Genomic DNA, 18,046 nt, shown 5'->3' with positions numbered 1-18,046 from the left:
TTGCATGGCAGGCAGATGTCACCCCTTGTTTCAACTCTGTGGACTTAATGATTTTGGGAGAACTGTGTTGAGGTGGATTGCGAGGCATGGTCCTCAGCAGCTGGAGGGCAGGGGTTCCAGGACACAGAGATGGAACCTGGGGTCCATAGTCATCCAGTCATGGAGGGGCTGTGGAGGATGGGAATTGGCAAGGGTGTTTGCCTAGCGGCCCTCAGGCCTCCAGCCCAGGAGTATGGGCCGGGGGCGTCCTAAGCCTGCCCGCCCCTTAGGTGTCCAGGTGGACGGGGAGAACTCCGTGGGGCAGACAGCCCTCTTCCTCTCGGCGCTGCTGGGCCACAGCTCTGCCATGCAGCTCCTGCTGGCCTTTGGTGCCAAGCCCAACCAGTGGCTGGCCAGCCAGTGATGCCCCCCATCCCAGGGGTCTGAGTTTGAGCCCCAGAGAGCCTGAGAGCTAGGGCTGTCTTCCCCTGAGGCATCCCTCCCTCGCGATGCCTCTTCCATTCCCTGGTGACCCTCCTGTCCCGCCAGTAACCCTCCTTGTTCTCTCAGTTAACCCCTTCTCATTCCCCAGTGACTGTTCCCATTCTCCCAGTGCCTCCATGCTCGTAGTGATCCTCATTCTCTAAAGACCCCATCCTGCCCTCACGTGACCCCTCCCATCCTCATATTCACCTCCCATGACATGGTGACTCCTCCCATCCCCCAGAGCCCCCATCCTGTCCCTTTTTGTCCCTGTTCAGTCCCTTCCCTAATCAACTCCCACCTGCATTGTTCTGCTCTAGCTGCTGCCTGGATGGCAGCACCCGCGTGCCTGCAGGCGCCTTCTCTGGTGATGGTGCCCCTGCTGCAGGCAGGGGGTGACTTGCAACTGCATGACCAGCGGGGTCGCACACCACAAGACTGGGCTGAGCAGGGTGGGGCCAAGCAGAACTGGGAGGTGAGCAGTGGCCCTGGTGGGAGTGAGGGATCAGGGCCGGCACCCATTGGGCCTCACCCTACGTGCCCTCCTCCAGTTGCTGGAGTTGTTGCAGCTCTGCCGGGCCCACATATCAGCGTTCGTGCATGATGGTGAGTTGCCACCCATGGCATCTCTGGACCGGTTGCAGGCCAGATTTGGGAACAGCCCGCCTGGCTCCCTGTCCTCCCTGAGGCTGATGCAGGCAGACAGGTAACCATCCACATCCTGAAGCCCACCCGCCTACCATTCCCAGCCACCCCAGACTTACCCTCGGCCTGCCCCCACCCCCAGGACACTGAGGCTAGTACAGATCAGGAGAGCCTCCCAAGTCCCGGCCTTGGGGTTTGGTCAGGTAAGCGGGAGCGGCTGTGGGAGTAGGAACCACCCCTGTCTTTGTGCCTCATGATCCTGCCTGTCCCTAGCTGAGTAGCCTGTGGCCACCGGGGCTGGTAACGGGCATCCCCCTTGTGGACCCCAAGGAGCTGCTAGCAGCCCAGGGAGAGCCTGACTGCACCTATGAGAGCAGCTCCCCACCCTCATGGCCAAGTGAGAGCCCCGCTGTACCCTTGCCAGCTCTCCTGCTCCCCTCCCAGGGAAAGCCCCCTCGTCTCAGGCCTGTACTGCCCCACCCCCATTCTCCAGCCTCCTGTGGATGGGTCACAAAATGACTGTGCGGCAGCTGAAGGCCCCTGGAACCCAGACAGATGTGCTGCTGGCTGACCTTCAGCACTGCAGGTACCTGTCCAGCCCCCGGCCCGGCCTCCTGTTGGCCCTCCCACGGAAGACAAGGGTGTGTGGCCGTAGTCATGGCCAGAATCTTCACTTCTGGGCCAGCACCCGGCATGGAGCCCTCCTGCTAGGGCGATCCCCCCACTGGAAAGTGGGTGGGTACCAGTTGTGTGTGCAGTGCCCTGTAGGCCTGAGAGGAGGTGGGGGTGGGGAGGGCACCAGGATGAGGTAGGCGGTGGGTGCTGGCCCTCCCACTGCTGGGCTGCGTGACCTGGGGTCAGTCTTTCCTCTGTCTGATGGCAGGTGCAGATTGCCTGCCCTGGCACATGGTGGGCAGTCTGGGCCCAGGAGCATCTCCCACCCTGTGTGGCTGGGGCCTGCTCGTGAGTGGCCTGCTGTCCTCCTGCCCAGCACGCTGCACCACCCTGGCCTGTTGCTGCTGATGGCACTGAGTCCCTCTGCAGACCTGTCAGGGCTGTGCCTTCTCTTTGAGCCTGTGTGGCTGGGCTCCCTGCAGGGGGTGCTGCACCCGCGGAGACCAAGTGAGGAGGTACCCGGGACTGTGCCGGGCCTGCCGCCCGGCCCCCTGCTGCAGCAGGTGCTAAAGGCCCTGCTGTTCCTGCAGGCCCACTGGCGAGCTCACAGTGGCTTCAGCTCCCACGCCGTGTAGCTGGTGTAGCCAGGCCTGGCTAAATTGGGCCACCTGGAGCACGGGCGCCTCCTGCGCCAGTGCTGGCTGCGGCCCAGGTGAGTGCCTGCCCTGCCTGCTGCCCCTTGACTCGGGCCTGCGTGCTCCCCTCCTCCCCATTCTCCAGCCTCCGTGGCCATGGGCAGTGGTGTCTTGTAGGCCCCAGGGAGGAGGTGGGGGTGGAGAGGGGCACTGTGAGTGGCATAGGAGCTGGGTGCTGGCCCTACCACTGCTGGGCTGTGTGACCTGGGGTCTCAGTTTTCCTGTCTGGTGGCGGGTGCAGGTCCCTGTCCAGCAGCCGTCGGCTCACCAGGCCCCTTGGGCTCCACAGGCAGCAGAAGGGCTACCCCTGGGGAGGCCCAGGCCCAGGGCTTCCCCCGCCCCCTGAACTGTACCCATGGCTGCCACTTGAGCTGATCTGCAGTGACGTGCCCACCACCACCTCAGACCTCTACAGCTTCTGCATCCTGACCCAGGAGGTCTTCACTGGTGAGTGAGTGGCTGCGTCCCGCCCCATGAAGGCGCCCTCCCGCTTGGGTCCCTGTGCTTCCTGGCAGGAGAGCTGCCCTGGGCTGGGAGAGGAGGACCTGAGGTGAAGGCCAAGCTGAAGGCAGGGGAGAGCCCAGCCCTGGACCCCCGGGTGCCAGCACCCTACCAGGCCCTGATTCGAGCTGGGCTAGGCCTAGCACCTGCTGACCGCTGGGGCAGCCTGCAGTGTACCCGATACCTACTGCGGAAGGCCACGGCCCAGGTACAGGGCAGGTCAGCAGGGGGCGGGTGGTGGCCATGGGACCCCAGGCAGGCCCGTGTCCCCACACCCAGCCTCCGGTCCACAGAACGTGGCTCCCGAGGTGAGCTCCCCGATGGAGTGGACCACGCTATCCCCTGCACCCCAGGGTTCCCCACCAAGTTAGAGGGCGAGGAACGGATGCTGGCAGGTGCTGGGCACAGCTTAGCTGTGCCCCCCGTCTGACCAACTGGTCTGTCCCCACAGAGAAACTGTACTGTGAACTGGCTCACAGAGCCAAGACCACACCCAGGCCTGTGCCCCCTGTGATGTCCCCAGGCCTCATCCCATCCCAGGTAGGAGCCAGGACGGGGCTGTGGGGGACCAAGGGAGCTGTGGGACACCTGGGCAACCCGTGCCAGCTCTCTGCCATCCTTCTCTGCAGGCCCGAGACTCCTGAGGTCAGAGGCCACAGCAGGATCCCAAGGGGTGCAGCGTGGAGCTTGGGCAGCAGCTTGACTCTAGGCAGCAGCTCTGGGCCCAGCCCAGGCCCCAGCCCTGGGTCTAGCCACAGCCCCACAGCCCCACAGCCAGGGTCAGCCTGCACTGCTGCCTGGAGCCAAGCTCAACAGTACAGATACCCCCAGAGCCCTGCAGAACTGTCCCATTGCTAACCTGTGACCCCCTCCGCCCGCCCTCCAGGAGTCACCAACCCCAAGTTCCCTGGCTGCCTCTCCTTTGACCAGGGAACTTTAGGGTCGCCCAACTGTCCCCTCACTCACCTATGACCCTTAACCAACCCTGCTTCCCCCAGGGCCCTTCCCTGCACTCCAACTCCAGCCTCTAGGACTCAGCCTCCCTGCTGGGGACCCAGAGCTCTGTGGAGCAGTTTGAGGAAGCTCTCAGCCAAGATTCCAGCCCTGCAGGGGCTGCTGCAGCACACACACAGGGTTATTCTGCTGGAGTCCCAGCCCTGCGAGCCCATCCCCAGCCTGCTGACCCACAGGGAGGCTTCCCACACACTGGGAGGCTGCTGGCAGGGAAGGCCACGAGGGCAGGCTAAGCAGAGGACCCCGAGCCCAGCCTGTGCCCCATCTGCCCTCCCAGGCCTGCTGGAGCGCCATGGCTACCAGGTGGCAGCTCCAGCCTTCTCTCCTGCAGGCACCCAGTACTGAGCTGACTAGAGGAGATCTCTTCTCCAGCCTGCAGAAGTGAGACCTGAGACCTTGGATGGGAGGACCCCAGGTAACCCTAGGTCTTTATCCCTGAGGTAACCCTAGGTCTACCTGTGCCTCACTGCTCCCCAGGATGGACCTGCTGGAGGAGATCATAGCAGAGCTACAAAAAGGATGTCAGCTTGGAGAAAAGCCCAGCCTGAGCCCCATTCCTGACCTAGACTCCCAGGGTGCCCATGGTTCCCTCTCTGCAGATACCACCTCTCAGAGGCTCCCAGGAGTAACTCCTGCCTTGGTGCCTCTCCAAAAGGAAATAGAATGATAAAGTGCCCCCTCTGTCTGTCTTCACTCACTGAGTTTGGCCCCAGCATGACTTCAGCAGCCACATTTTCACCATTTTATTCATTAATGTTGTCAGATGGTTTAGTGGGGGATGTGGGGAAAGAAGGGTAGGAGTTGTCCCCCCATCCCCGTGCACAGGTCAGGACATGCTGGGGACTCCTGGAGGGAGAGGAGGATGGGGTCAGCCTAGCCCCCCCCACCCCAGATTTGTGCGAGGGCCCCCAGGATAGAGGGTGGTGGGGGGATGGGCAGACCCTTCAGTCCAGGGTAGGGAAGCTGAGATTATAGGTTAGGGACCCACATCAGAAGCAAGTTACAAAGTTAGAAACCTGGGGTAGTGGTCAGGGTTCAAGAAAATACAAAACAAGGGATTTGGTTGGGCCAAGATCCAGTGAGGGTGAAGGGAAGGAAGGACGGCCCCTCCCAGCTGGTGCTCAGCAGTAGCTTCGGGTCTGGCCCTCAGAGTGGAGGGACCAGCTGGGAGTGGGGTAAGGGGGTGGGGGACCAGCCCCCTCCCCTCTTTGCCCTCCATTTCTGTACAAGGACCCTCGGTGGAGCTCGCCCCCCCTTCCGTAGGCTGGCGGGGCTGCCCTGTAGAGCAGGAGAGGCTCAGGAGGGCCCCAAGGACCCGGCACCCTATGAGGGGTACGGGGGCCCCAGGGTGCCCGTTGTTTCTGGGGAAGGCGGGGGACTGGGGGACCGGGATCTGAACGGCTTCGGGGGTGGGCAGGAGGGGAAGAGGAGGAGGAAGAGGCAGGCGAGGGACCCCTGGGCCCTAGGGCTAGGTTGACGTAGAGGGGCTCAGGCGGTGTGGGGCGCCGAGCAGGGTGCTGGGGGGCTGAGTAGCCAAGGTGGTCAGGGGGAAAGCAGGAGGGGGCTGGCGGGTAGCTGAGCAGGAAGTCGGGGGACCTGTGGAGTGGGGGCGATTGGCCAAGCACGCCGTAGGAGGCATTGAGCCTGTCGGGGGGCATGGAGCGAAAGGGACTCCAGGAGCGGGTGGGGCCAGAATAGGGGGACCCCTCGCTTGCCCCGATCTCATAGTACAGGTTCTCTCCCCTGTCGAGTGGTGCAGGGGGGCCCAGGGAGCTCCTCCAGACCGGGGCTGGGGAACTGGGCTGGAAGGATGGGGGTCCCAGGGGGTACAAGCCTGGCTTGGGGACCCCAAGGAAGGGTGGCAGGCACTCCCTGGGGGCTTGGGAGAAGAAGCCGGGGGTAGGAACCTGTGAGGGGACAGAACATGGCGACTGGGCTGCTGCCTCTGGCGCATCCCTGCCCCCCCAACCTGCCCTGAGCTGGGCACTGACCTGGGCAGGGCCTCGGAGTCCCCTCCTTGAGGTCCCCATGGGCCGCTGGCTCCTCAGCAGGCTCCCATCACTTTGTTGCCTTGGTAAGTAGGGTGGGGGTCCCGGGACCCAGGCACCCGGGTGGGCTAGGGAGTTGGGAGGTGGCCCACTCCCTGAGGTCCCCAGGGGCTCCCCGCCCACCTCCAGAGACAGCGAGCGGTGGAAGGGGGATGGGGGAGCAGGTGGGGTGCCCCCGCACTCCTGCTGGCTCTGTTGCTCGGCCACCTGCTGAGCCCGCTCAGCCAGGGCCAGGGCCATGAGGCGTGCTGGGTTCTTAGGGGGTGGGGGTGGGGCACCCCCAGGGCGCAGGAGAGACAGGGGAGGGGGTGGCAGTGGTGACTCCATATCAGGACCTATATAAATGAATGGAGAGGGGTTCAGCTGGGGCTGGGCCCTCAGAGTCAGTGACAGCAGGCGGGGACAGGGTTGGGGTAGGCCGAGGACTCACCGAGTGGGCCCTGGGCTCCCCGGAGCTTGCTACACATCTCCTGCTGGCAGGTGTCAGTCAGCGGGGCCTCGGCTCCACGCAGCAGCAGGGGTATGAGATGGGGGCGCAGGCTCCGGCCGGGGCTGAGAGCTGGTGTTGGGGTGGCTGAGGCAGGTGCTCCCCCAGCCCCCAGCAGTTCTAGGACAGCGGGTGGCACTGATACAGCCAGGGGCTCTGAGATATCTAGGGCAGCAGGCGAGGCGGGGCTGTTGGGCCCTCGGGGCGAGATGGCCTGGGGGGTCACCCTGGGTGGGAAGGCAGAGGCAGGGGCGGGGGGTGCTGGGCTGGCGGGAGGTGCGGGATCCCCTGGGGTGGGGCTGCTGCAGCGGAAGGTTAAGGGATCAAAGTCCAGCCCCCGGAGTCCCTCCAGGCAGCGGGGTGGGCTGAAGTCCAGCTCATCACCATCATCTAGCCAGGCTGAGGTGCGGTGTGAGGGAGACCCAGAGAGTGCCCCCAGCCCAGCTGCTGAGGACTCAGAGGATGAAGAGGAGGACTCGGAGGAGGAGGACTCGGAGGAGGAGGATGAGGACAGGCTCTCGCAGGAGCCAGCAGGTGCTGGGCCCACAGGGAAAGCGTCGCTGCTGGAGTGGGGTCGCCGCAGCCTGTGCAGCCTCTGGAGGCCTGGAGGGGTGGGGTCAGTGAGACCATCCCTGAGAACAGGGTGCACAGCCCCACAGAAAGCTGGGGAAAGGACATGAAGAGGCGCCTCCTGGAGAGGGCCACAGTAGCTGTGAAGCCAGGAAGAGCTGTTCAGATTGACGATGGAGACCATGAAGAGGACACTTCCGGCCCAAAGCACGAAGGCCCTGTGGCCGCCCCACAGGCTGTGAGCACGAGACCAACAGATTCACATACAGCTGCTGAGCCAGCAGGACAGCACCTGGGCTCCTGGGTATGTGGGAGGGCAGTACCCCAGGAGTGTGAGGATAGCGCGGTGGCTCAGAAGAGCCCCCAGAGGCACGGCTGGGTGGGGTGGATAAGCAGCCCCCCGCAGAGGTCGGAGAGCAGCACCCAGCAGCGCGGAGGGCTGTGAGGTAGCGATGGGGAAAAAGCCAAGCTCCCCATACAGCGCGGCATCCCTTTCTTATAACGCCCTTTAAATCAAGTTTCCAAAATGGCTAGAACTGAGCAGTATGATCTTTACACACACTCCTGTGTATGATCAAACCCGGAAAGCAAGGGCAGGGTAGTCTGCAAATTGAGAGGATGCCTCCAGTGGGGAGGAACTCAAAGGGGAGAAGGAACGGGGCTGCTCTAGTTCTGGCTGGTGGGTTCATGGGTGTCCATAATATTATTTTAAAATGTTCAACAGGAATAATAAAGACTTTTATAGGGCCCGTCATGGACCAATGAGTAAGTTAAGTTCAGTGTGTGATGAACCAAAGGTGATACTGTGTCCAACTCATTGTACATAAAGGCCAGGTTAAATTTTTCAAAAGCCCCAGGGCCCCCAAACGTGAGGTACAAAATTTGGAGGCCAAACCAGGGCCCCAATTCCTCCCGGCTCCACTTGGGCACAGGTAGCGCCCCCCACTTGCCCCCCTTGCTCACCAGCCCCGCTGGCCTGCGATGACAGAGACTCCTCGCTCTTGGCAGATCTCAGTGTGACGGTGTCGGGTCTGCTGCCTGCAGGAGAAGGAGAGGTAGGAGGGCACTCCAGCGACCATCGCTGCCCACCAGCCCATGGCCCAGCCTCTCACCTGAAGGCTGCGGTGGGGCACGGGTGCCCCCCAGCCAGGGCAGGGGCTTCTTTCGAGGGACACTGGGGCCCCGGCCCAGTGCAAAGAACGTCTTCCAGCTGCTGCCCCCTGGCTTCCGCTGTTTCTCCCCTCTCTCCCCTTTCCTCCTGCGGTTTGGGGGAGAAACAGGAGGCCGTCTGAGGAACAGGCCTCCACCTGCCCCTCGCCGCCCCCAGCATCCCACTCACCTTTCCGCAGGTGAGGCCGGGGCCTTGGGAGTTGTGAGCTCCGTGGGCGTCCCCAGCCGGCCCTGGGTGCGTGCCTGGGCTTCCTCCAGCGTCAGCAGGCGGGTGGAGGGGCAGCTGCCCGCAAGGGACTTGGGCCTGGGGAGCAGGCAGCGGCCTGGGGAGTGTGGAAAGGGGGCAGCTGTCAGCTCTGGGGCCGCCCAAGGCCACAGGCAAAGCCAAGCGCCACAGCCCAAGCCCCGGCCCCGCAGCATGCCCACCCGGGCTGGCAAGGCAGGGGGCCGGGGCGGATCAGGCGGGAGCAGGCGGGCAGCAGGCAGGTGGGAGGAGGGCGGGGCGGGACGAGCTGATGAGGAGGCAGCTCCCGGCAGCCAGCGAGGGCAGCGGCTCTGGCTTCAGTTACCTCGGGCCAGAGGGCCCTCCGACGTGCTGAGTCCTGACTGGGCTGGGGTCCGGGGCAGGGCGGGGAGTCTGGGCGGGGCCGGGGCGGGGTCAAGTCTGGGGACCTCCCACCTCCTCCCAGGTGGACCCATGGCCCCAAGCGCCCCCAGGAGCTACAAGGGGTGAAGGAAGAGCGGCGTCCGGGCCAAGAGGTGGGAATCCTGAGCGGAGGAGCTGAAATGAGAAGGAGGGGGGCGCGGGGAGGGAGAGGCCGGGGCGGGGTCCTCAAGGAGCCGGAGGGAGGCCCAGCTTCAGTGGGGTGGGGATGGGACTGGGAGCCCACCTGCCCTCCCCCTGCAGCCCTGACCGTGGTGGGCAGTAGCCAGGACCTCAGGGGGTGGGAGGGCATACCTGCAGGGTCGAGGCCGGCGGAGGTGAAGGTGTCGCTGAACAGGACGTCCACATGGGTGAGCAGAAACTCCACCACCACCGACTGCACCCGAACTTCCCGGAACGCCGCCGCGCCACCCATTCCCACTGACTCCAGCTCCATGGACCTGGGTGGGAGGAGCGGGAGGGAGGCCGGGTGCCTTGAGCCCAGCCAGCAGGTTCTGGCAGGGCAATGAGGGGAGCCGGGGAGGCAGTGACTGTCTATTCAACACCTCTGACCTTCTCAAACTGATCACATCTCGCTGAGCTCTCAACCTTCCCCCAGACCCGCCCCTCCTGCCTTCCCCATCTCAGTGTGGTTCTTCCTGTGGCTCAGGCCAAACACCTTGGGGTTGCCTTGGGCCCCCCTCTTTAACTCCCACAATCAATCTGTCACCCCCTCCACTGCCCCCCATCTGGCCCAGCCTCCATCTCCCCCAGCCTGGACATCCCAGAGCCTCCTTCCGGTCCCCACCCTGAAGTATGCTCCCACCTGCAGCCAGAGGGAGCCTGGGACCACGTGAGTTCCATCAGGGCCCGCCTGGCTCAGAGCCCTGCCCTGGCTGCACCTCGCTCCAGGCAAGAGCAAAGTCCTCACTGTGACCCATGACCTGTGAGTCACCCCTCTGTCTGGTCCCTGTCACCTCTCTGACCTCATCATCTCCTCTCCCTCAACCCCTCACTCACTCAGCTCCAGCCACACCGGCCTCCCTGCGGCTCCTCCAACACACCAGGCACCGGCCCAGGCCCAGATGTCTGCACCTGCCATTCCCTCAGCCTGTCACTCCCCACATGTGCACCTGGGGCCCTCCCTTACCCTCTACAGGTCTTGACTCAAATGTTGCCTTCTTAGTGCAGTCTTCCTCACCCACTTTATTCAAAACTGTACACTCCCTTCTCTGTACCCCTGGCCTTTCTCATTTATTTTTCTCCATACATCTTACGCCTGTCCTCTGACATACCACCTGTTTTACTTGTGTACGTATCTGTGCCCCCAGGAGAATGTGAACTCCTGCAGGGGAGAGATCATGCCTGTCTCGTTCACCATCAAATCCTCCAGGCTTATTCTGCTGCTGGCCACAGAAGACCTGCTAAAGCCTCCCTTGCCACTCTCGCTAAAAACTTCACACTGCCCTGACCCTGCACACCGCCCTTCCCTCCTCCTCTCTCCTCCTCAGCACTCAGCACCATCAGATTTTACTCTGTATTTTTCCTGTTGATGTTCAGGGTCCATCTGCTCCATGAGAACATGAGTCCCAGGAAGACAGGGCCATGCTCAGTGCTGGGTCCCCAGTGCTGGGGACGGGGCCAGGTCCATGGGAGGTATTTGATAGACATGTATTCAATGAATAAACAAAAGAAAAGCTGGGCGGGCTCCTGGGGTGGTTTTGGGGAAAGACCTGAGGGGCGGGCAGGTGAGCAAGCAGCTCACCGTAGCAGGTTGGGTGCCCAGACAATGGCCAGGTTGCGGGCATGCATGCTGGTGTTGGCACTGTGTCTCGCCATGCGGGCCAGGTGCCTCAGCAGGTACTCCAGCGTCCTGGGGGTGGGAGCGGAGGGGGACACCTGAGCCTCAACCCCCTTGGAATCCCACCAAGTCCCGCCCTGCCCCTCCTGGTTTACCTGTAATGTGGCGGGGGCAGCTGCTGGATGACATCGTGCACCCGCACCAGACGCTCCTCCTCCCCAGGCACTGACATGGCCTCCTGAGATGGTGGGCGGGTGTGATGAGGTCTGGGCCAGAGGTGTCCTGGCCCCCTCCGTCCCGCCAGCTCCCTTACTCACACTGAACTTCCCATAGAGCTGGTAGGTGAGCAGAGGGTTTGGAAGCTCTCGGAAGTAGAGCTTGCAGAGGGAGGACACGCTGTGGATGTCCTGCAGGAAGGCAGGGCCAGACAGCTCCGGGATCCTCTCGCTGTCAAACTCATGCCTGAGACCACCGTGTCAAGGCGGAGGAAGATCCAGGTCAGAGGGGCTCGCTCACGTGGCCATGCTCCCCCTGCCCCTACCCCCAAGTGCCAGCAGGTGGATAAACCCTCTTCCCCAGGTCCTACACTGGGCTCTTCAGAGGCAGAACCTTACTGAACTCCCCAGCAAGCCTGTGTGGCAAAGAGAAGGGTGCCGCATTTACAGAGGAGGATGCTGAGGCTCAGACAGGTGCCTCTGCCTGTAGCTACCCAAGACTGTCTGACTCCAGAGCATGAGCGGCTCCTACCATGCAGCTGCCATTCTCCTGGCTGTAAGAGGGCACTGGAAAATGTGGACAAAATCCCAGCACCCTGCTACTCCCAATTTTCTGGTGGGGCCCCACTGCCTGTGGTAAAATCTCCCACCCACTGCCACCTCCTGCCTCCCTCTTGGCGCCCCCCGCAGGCTTCAAGCACTCCCCTCTCAGCCTCCTGCAGGCCAAGATCTTGCCTGGCTCCTCCCCGCCTCTAGACCCCGCCCTGGCTCAGAGCCCTCCTGCGGTTCCCCCTTCACTTATAGTAAAAGCCAAAACCCTAACATGAAGGCTTTGCCTGCGCTGGCACGGGGACTCCTTGGCCATGGCCTCCTGTTGCTGTTCTCTTTGCCCTGCTGCTCCCTCTACATGGCCTGCCCCTCCCCTCCTCCAGGCCCTCGCATGAGGTGGCTCTGCCCTTGCCATCCAAAACCGCAGGCCTCCCTCCTGGCTCCTCGTCGCCATCCTCCTTACCCCAATCTGTTTTCCTCCATAGTACCTGTCATCTTCTGGTGAACTCTATCCCTCCCGTTTGTCTCTTCCTCTAGCCCGTGGGCCCTGTGAGGGCAGGTGTTTCTGGCTGTCTCACTCACTGCTGCGTCCCCAGTGCCTAGAACAGTGCCTGGCACGTGGCAGGTGCTTGGTGAAGACAGAGTCCTCACTTAGACTGCTAACTCTACTCTCAAGAGAGCTGTCCCTGACCCCAGCCTTGATCCTGCAACTCCTGACTCCTGGTAACTGTGTCCCCAGCACACAGCACAGGGCTGGAATGGAGGTGCTGGGTGAGTGCCTGTGGAAGGACGGGGTTGGCTAAGGGCCCTCACCGAAGCCTCTGGATGTTGGAAGACACGCCTGAGAGCCGGTAGATCCCATCCACCACCCCGTGGGCCTCAATGAACTCAGAGCAGCAGCGCAGCACCTGGGGCACTGGGAGAAAGCAAGGTCAGGGCTGGGTGGGCCGCAGCCCTGGTGTGACGGGTGGGGTGGGTGGGCCCGTGCCTCACCATCCTGGCCTGAGTTGCTGAGGTGCTCGCCAAGATCACAGCCAAACACCCTCTGTCGCAGGATTCCCCGCTGCCGCAGCCGCTGCCGAGAAGGGCGGGAGCGCATGAAGGTGCGGAGCAGGCCGGCCAGCTTCCCACGAGGCCGTGGCACAGCTGTGAGGGCAAGGGGCAAAGGGCAAAGGCAGGTCTTGTGGGGTCAGCATGGCCAGGAGCATGGCCAGGGGCCTGGTGGGGTAGGGGCAGGGACCTGACCGCCTGTTTCTATTACCTGAGGTCAGAGACGAGATACCCTGGGGAGCCGGGATGCCACATGGGGGGCCATCGGCATCTGCTAGGCAAAAAATGGGGTGGAAGGGATGAGTGGGAGGCAAAAGACGCAGGAGGCCCCACCCCTCCCCACACCTCCCATCCATCCAGGGCACTTACCCGCCTTCAGGCCCGGACCTGGCCGCTCCGTGAAGAGTTCCACACACTCACTGGGGAAGAACCCGACCTGAGGAAGGTCAGGGTCAGTAGCTGGGCCACCCCAGTTGGCAGGTACCCCAGCCCCACCTGTCCGCGCCCAGCTGGACTCACCTGGAAGCCTCGCTTGCCCCGCCACCAGCTCCGATCCTCCGTGGGCGGCATGTCGATCACCGAGACAATGTCTCCCACCTGGGAGTGGGCGGGTGTGAGGAGAAGGGTCAGAAGGAGCAGGGAGTGTGGGGAACCCAGCTGGAATCTGCTTCCCCACAGCCTCACCTCAAAGGACAGCTCATCTGGCGCCTGGGCTGTGTACCGTTTGATCACGTGGGCGGCCGCCACTGCAGGGATATTGAGCGACGCCTCCTCACTGAGGAGCAGTCGCCGGCCGTGATTGTCCAGCTGAAATAGAGGTGGAATGTGGCAAGGACAGGTCAGAAGACGGTGTTAGTACAGGCATACCAAGCTCCTCTGCGCCGGGTGAGGCCACTGCCCGCCCCCGTCAAGAGCCCCTGTCACTCAGAGCTATTGGTCAAACACCTAAATTCCTGTTTGTAGGGATGCAGCCCTGGCACCCTCTGGGGGTGGGGAAACCTCTAAGACAAACCCCTTTATTTCCCCTCACATGTCCCAGGACTCTCCCACCCAAAGGCTTCCCCACCTGAAGGCTTCCCCATCCACCTCTGCACCTTCATCCTCCACAGCAGATACCACATGGTTGCCATCTAAAAACTCTCTGTGCTGGGCGTGGTGGCACACGCCTGTAATCCCAGCACTTTGAGAGGGTGAGGCTGGAGAATCGCTTGACCCCAGGAGTTTAAGACCAGCCTGGTCAACATAGCAAAACTCTGTCTCTACAAAACTTTTTTTTTTTTAATTAGCCAGAGGCCAGGCGCAGTGGCTCATGCCTATAATCCCAACACTTTAGGAGGCTGAGGTGGGTGGATCACCTGAGGTCAGGAGTTCGAGACCAGTCTGACCAACATGAAGAAACCCGGTCTCTACTAAAAATATAAAATTAGCTGGGCGTGGTGGCACATGCCTGTAATCCCAGCTACTCAGGAGGCTGAGGCAAAAGAATCACTTGAACCTGGGAGGCAGAGGTTGCGGTGAGCGAGATCGTGCCACTGCACTTCAGCCTGGGCAACAAGAGTGAAACTCCGTCTCAAAAAAAGAAAAAAAAAAACCCTCTGGTTTAAGCCACTCATAGCCAGGTGTTCTGTGAGTTACAGCCCAACCCATTTCTAATTGATATACATTTAAATCCTTGTATCCTCACAGCCGAACACCTGCTAACACACACACGTGCACACACACACACACTCACACACATTCTCTCACAGGCATGCGCCCACACAGACACTAAAATATCAACGCCTCCTCCACTCTGGCTCCTTTCTTTTCTATGCCCACACACACTCCGAGGCTGGTTCTCACCCCTCAGACACCCCCTCACCCACTCTGAACTCCAAGCCCCCTGCCCAGGCCCACCTCCATCCAGGTGAGCACAGGCCCGCAGTTGAGGTTACTGTCCACCAGTCCTGACAGGGTCTCCAGGTACTGCAGCAGCAGTGGCACCAGCATCTGGGGGCAGGTTGTCAGGGTGGGCCTCTGTGAGTGGACGTGAGAGAGCCCTCTGCCCTCCCACACTGCCCTAGCTCGTCTCTGGGCTGAAGTTCCTCCTGAACGCATGGGTGCTGCTCAGCTGTTAGGTACTGAGATACGGGCATATGAATGAATAAATAGGCTGGGCCAAGCTCTTGAGTGCCCTGGTTGGTATGACCATGGTGACCCTCCCATGGGACCCCCTGGAACTCCCCATGATCCTAAAACTTAGCAAAGCTAAATGTAGCAGAAGCCTACTATGTTTCTAAGGCTTCTCCATTCATTCAGATTGGTTGGGACTTGGGCCATACCAGTATTTAAATATTTCTCTATCCCACTGCCTTGATGATTTCACACACTGTGGATGATGACACACTCATGAGGCAGGGGCTGAGGCAACAAGCAGGTTACCTGAGCAGCCCTGGCACCCTCAGGGGGCGGGGGAAGCTCCGGAAGGCAGGAGAACCTCCGGTCAAATATGCACCGGTGGAGGTGGGCATCCAGGGAACGAAAGTCATCGTAACTCCGGAGAACCGGCCAGGAACGGCCCTGTGGGAGCAGAGGGACAGAAGGGAGCAGGGGCCCCATGACACCGAGCTGAGGACTACAGTGGCCATTCTCTCAGGCTAGATGAGAGGCGGGATGGCCTCACCTGACAGGTCACCTGCACCCCGAACACCAGCTCATTCTCTCCAGAGAGGCTGGGCCCTTCACGGTCTGGAGACAGCAGGAGCTGCAGAGGGAAAGCAAGGCCCAGTGGACTTTTGTCCCAGTCCTGACCTCCTGGGGATGGCACTATCTAGGGATGGGTTTGTGTCTCCCTTCTGGACCTCCCCGAGGACAGGGACTGGTGATGTGCTGGTCCCTGACACAGAGCAGATACCTAACAAAAGTTGTCATTGAATGAATAAAAGAACAAATGGATGAATGAATGAGCAGCTCTCCCCATCTGCTGTGGCTCCTGCAACTTTTGCTACTGACTGCTCAGATGCGTGCAGCAGCCAGTCACAGGGATAGGTTTCAGAAGCAAAGCACCTGATATCATTGCAAGGTTGGGTAGGATATTGTCTTCCCTCCTGGGTGCAAATGCAAAGCCCCCATACCTGAATGTGGCCAAAGTCGACGTTCTCGTAGTGGAAATGGGCGCAGTCAGCCAGCCGCGGGAAGGGGCCTCGAGGAGCTGAGAGCCTGGGAGACAGGGATGCGTCACCAGCAGCTCCTTGAGTCTCCCCAGCTCCTAGCTGAGCCCTTTCCTCCCTCACCCTCACCTCTTCCCAGGCTTCCCCTTCACACTGGGCCCCCCAGCGGTGGGTAGAGGCTGCACCGAGCCCTCCCCTGGGCCATCCAGGCTGTCAGTGCTGCGTGCCTGTAGAGCAGAAAGAATCAGAGGCCCCCAGAGATGGGAGCAAAGAGACAACGAGAGCATTGTTATCTGGCAGCGCGGGCCCAGAGCCCCGGGCGCTCCACACACCGCCCTGAGCATGAAGCAGGAGGGCAGGTCGGGGGAGGTGAGGGCTGGGCTGAGGACAGGACTACTTCTTCGTGTGTGGTCTGGGGTGGGGGACTGGAGAAGCAGGGGCCAGACGTGAGGCGGGGCAACAGGATGGAGAGCATGCTGGTCCCATCTCTCCCTGCTGAAAACCCTTCTGTAGCCCCTGCAGAGCACAGTGATCTCCTACCACTGTCTGGACAATCACAGCTCCCATCTCATCAGCCTTCCTGCTTCCAGCCTCTCCCCTCCTGCCAGCTTTTCCGCAATAGCCTGGATCGTTTTCAGAAAACACAAATCTGGCTCTGTTTCTCCATAGATCCTGGGCCTTCAATGACTCCATGTTGTCTTCAAGATGAAGTCTGAATTCTCTGGTCTGATAATCGAGACTTTCCTGAGCTGATTTCTGTTTACCTCTCCAGTCCCATCTCTTCCCATTGCCCCAACTCTCAGAGCTCTTGAACTTCTAAGAGTCCAAAAAAAGCACCCTCTTCTCATTTCCTTCTAGGCCTTTGCAAAGGCTGTTCCCTCAGCCTGGAACACTCGCCCCACCTTTCCCTGGGTACATTCATCCTCACTCCCACCCCTCAGGTCCCAACTCACATGTGCCCTCCTCCAGGAAGTTCTCCCTGACCCTTCAGGCTGGGCCTGGCATCTCTTCTGGACTCTCTCCATCCCCTGAGGTTCCCCCATCCCAGGTACCATGTCTCGACCAGAGCTTCTCCCTTCACAGCTCTGATCACTCTGAGATGGCACTGGTGGTGACAAGTTCATCTCTCTCATTGGACTATGACCGGCCTCCCAGAAGGAGGGCCCCAGACTGAGCTCCCCAGCATAGAGCTGGGCATGGAGTTGGTGTTCAGACAGGATTGTTCCTGATTCTTTTCTGGGTCCCCAGTGCCAGCCCAGTCGCGCAGCAGGGGCTGGGTAAATTCTGATGAATAAATTAACCAGCTGCCCGACAAATTCACCACACTGGGCTGTAGCATTTCCCTCCTCCATGTCCCTGCAACCCCGAGTCACCCTCAGGGTCTCACCCTCAGGGTCTGTCCCCCTCCAGCCCATGAGGTTCCCCAAGGGAGGATGGGAGCTGACTCTCTCTGTGCCTGGAGCATGGGGCCTCCACAGAGGCAGTCTCAGTGAATGTCTGCTAAGTGAGGGAATGAATGGATGAATGAGCGGGAGCAGCATGGTGGGAGACGGAAATGGTGGGAGAGGGAAATGGTGGGGGAGGGGGATGAGGACAAGGAGATGGAGCAGACCCGAGGATCAAGGGAGGTACAGTGCTGGCCTGTTGGGGTGGAGTAAGGAGGAAGTGGCTGGAGAGACGAGGCAAAGGCTCAGACTGATGCGGGGCGGGGGGGATTGAGAGGAACCGGGATGGGGTGAAAATGAGGGAGAAGAAGAAAAGGGTCAGGCTGGGGATGGAGCGGGTGGGGGGTGGGGCTCAGGAATGAGAAACGGGCTGTGGGGAGGAGGAGGGGGCTCCGCCGGGGAGGGCTGAGGGCTGGCAGAAGGATGCCGAAGAAGATTCTGGGATGGGGGCTGGGGAAAGAGCCAGGAGCCTCAGGAGGCCCCTGCAGGGGCCACTTAGGTGGCGCGGGTCCCTTCCTAGACCAGCCCCGCCTCCTCCCAGCCCGGACCCTAGGTTCCTGTCACCCCATCCAGGGCGTGGAAGACGGGGATGCGCGCTGAGGGGGCGGGGTCGAGGTACGGGCTGGGACCCGGGATGGGGCCGCAGGACGGGAGGGACCACGGCTGAAGCACAGGCCGCGGGATCGGGCGGGGCCGGGGGCGGGGCGCGCGGGGCGGGGCTGCGGCACGGACAGACTGACACCCGGACGGACAGGCTGACGGCCGCGTGGGACCCTCACCACCATGGTCGCGTAGCCTCCTCAGGCCCCGGCCGCGCTCGACCCCTCGCTCGCCGTTCTCGTCGCCGCTGCCGCCGCCATGGCGACACAAAGGGGAGGGCGCGAGCCGCGCGCGGGCGGTTGCAGACCCCGCCCCTAACGGCTGCCCGTGGCTCCGGCGCGCGCCCCACGGGGGCGGGGGGCAGCGGGAACGCGGCGCTGCTTCTCA

The 18,046-nt window shown here is 61.8% G+C and overlaps 1 protein-coding gene and 1 long non-coding RNA gene across 28 annotated transcripts; one reads left to right on the top strand and one right to left on the bottom strand.

Moving 5' to 3' along the window:
• Positions 1-2,466: 2,466 nt before the first annotated feature.
• LOC129051943 (uncharacterized) lies at positions 2,467-4,314 on the top strand. The gene is made up of 3 exons (XR_008516521.1): positions 2,467-2,864; positions 3,370-3,458; positions 4,264-4,314. It is a non-coding gene; the product is annotated as an uncharacterized LOC129051943 (long non-coding RNA).
• A 333-nt stretch (positions 4,315-4,647) lies between these two features.
• On the bottom strand, positions 4,648-17,992 carry ARHGAP33 (Rho GTPase activating protein 33). 27 transcript variants are annotated; one of them, XM_054540181.2, is made up of 23 exons: positions 16,568-17,767; positions 16,155-16,340; positions 15,744-15,841; positions 15,579-15,663; positions 15,128-15,208; positions 14,887-15,024; positions 14,362-14,454; positions 13,150-13,272; positions 12,985-13,062; positions 12,835-12,901; positions 12,677-12,739; positions 12,409-12,561; positions 12,229-12,331; positions 10,969-11,113; positions 10,807-10,889; positions 10,616-10,723; positions 9,166-9,311; positions 8,377-8,530; positions 8,150-8,325; positions 8,001-8,075; positions 6,411-7,070; positions 5,924-6,315; positions 4,648-4,778 (listed from the first exon to the last, which is right to left on the bottom strand). In XM_054540181.2, exons 1-23 carry the CDS (start codon positions 17,153-17,155, stop codon positions 4,701-4,703), a joined length of 3,873 nt encoding a protein of 1,290 aa, XP_054396156.1. In that variant the 5' UTR covers positions 17,156-17,767; the 3' UTR covers positions 4,648-4,700. The 27 variants fall into 27 exon arrangements, with proteins under 27 accessions (XP_054396156.1, XP_054396165.1, XP_054396161.1 ...); XM_054540190.2 differs by having other exon boundaries at positions 6,411-6,587; positions 8,150-8,295; XM_054540186.2 differs by having other exon boundaries at positions 8,150-8,295; positions 16,568-17,766.
• Positions 17,993-18,046: the final 54 nt, after the last annotated feature.

This window comes from Pongo abelii, chromosome 20 (genome assembly GCF_028885655.2).
Source record: "Pongo abelii isolate AG06213 chromosome 20, NHGRI_mPonAbe1-v2.0_pri, whole genome shotgun sequence".
In the NCBI taxonomy this organism is placed as follows: domain Eukaryota; kingdom Metazoa; phylum Chordata; class Mammalia; order Primates; family Hominidae; genus Pongo; species Pongo abelii.
This window is presented reverse-complemented; position numbering and strand designations above follow the sequence as displayed.

Coding starts and splice junctions, on each gene's coding strand:
- ARHGAP33 (XM_054540165.2), bottom strand. CDS start 17,155: ATGCTGCTCCCGCTCATTCATCCATTCATTCCCTCACTTAGCAGACAT. Junction 15,842..16,154: donor CTGTGATTGTCCAGACAGTG/GTAGGAGATCAC, acceptor TCTGCTCTACAG/GCACGCAGCACTGACAGCCT. Junction 12,562..12,676: donor TATCTCGTCTCTGACCTCAG/GTAATAGAAACA, acceptor TTGCCCTCACAG/CTGTGCCACGGCCTCGTGGG.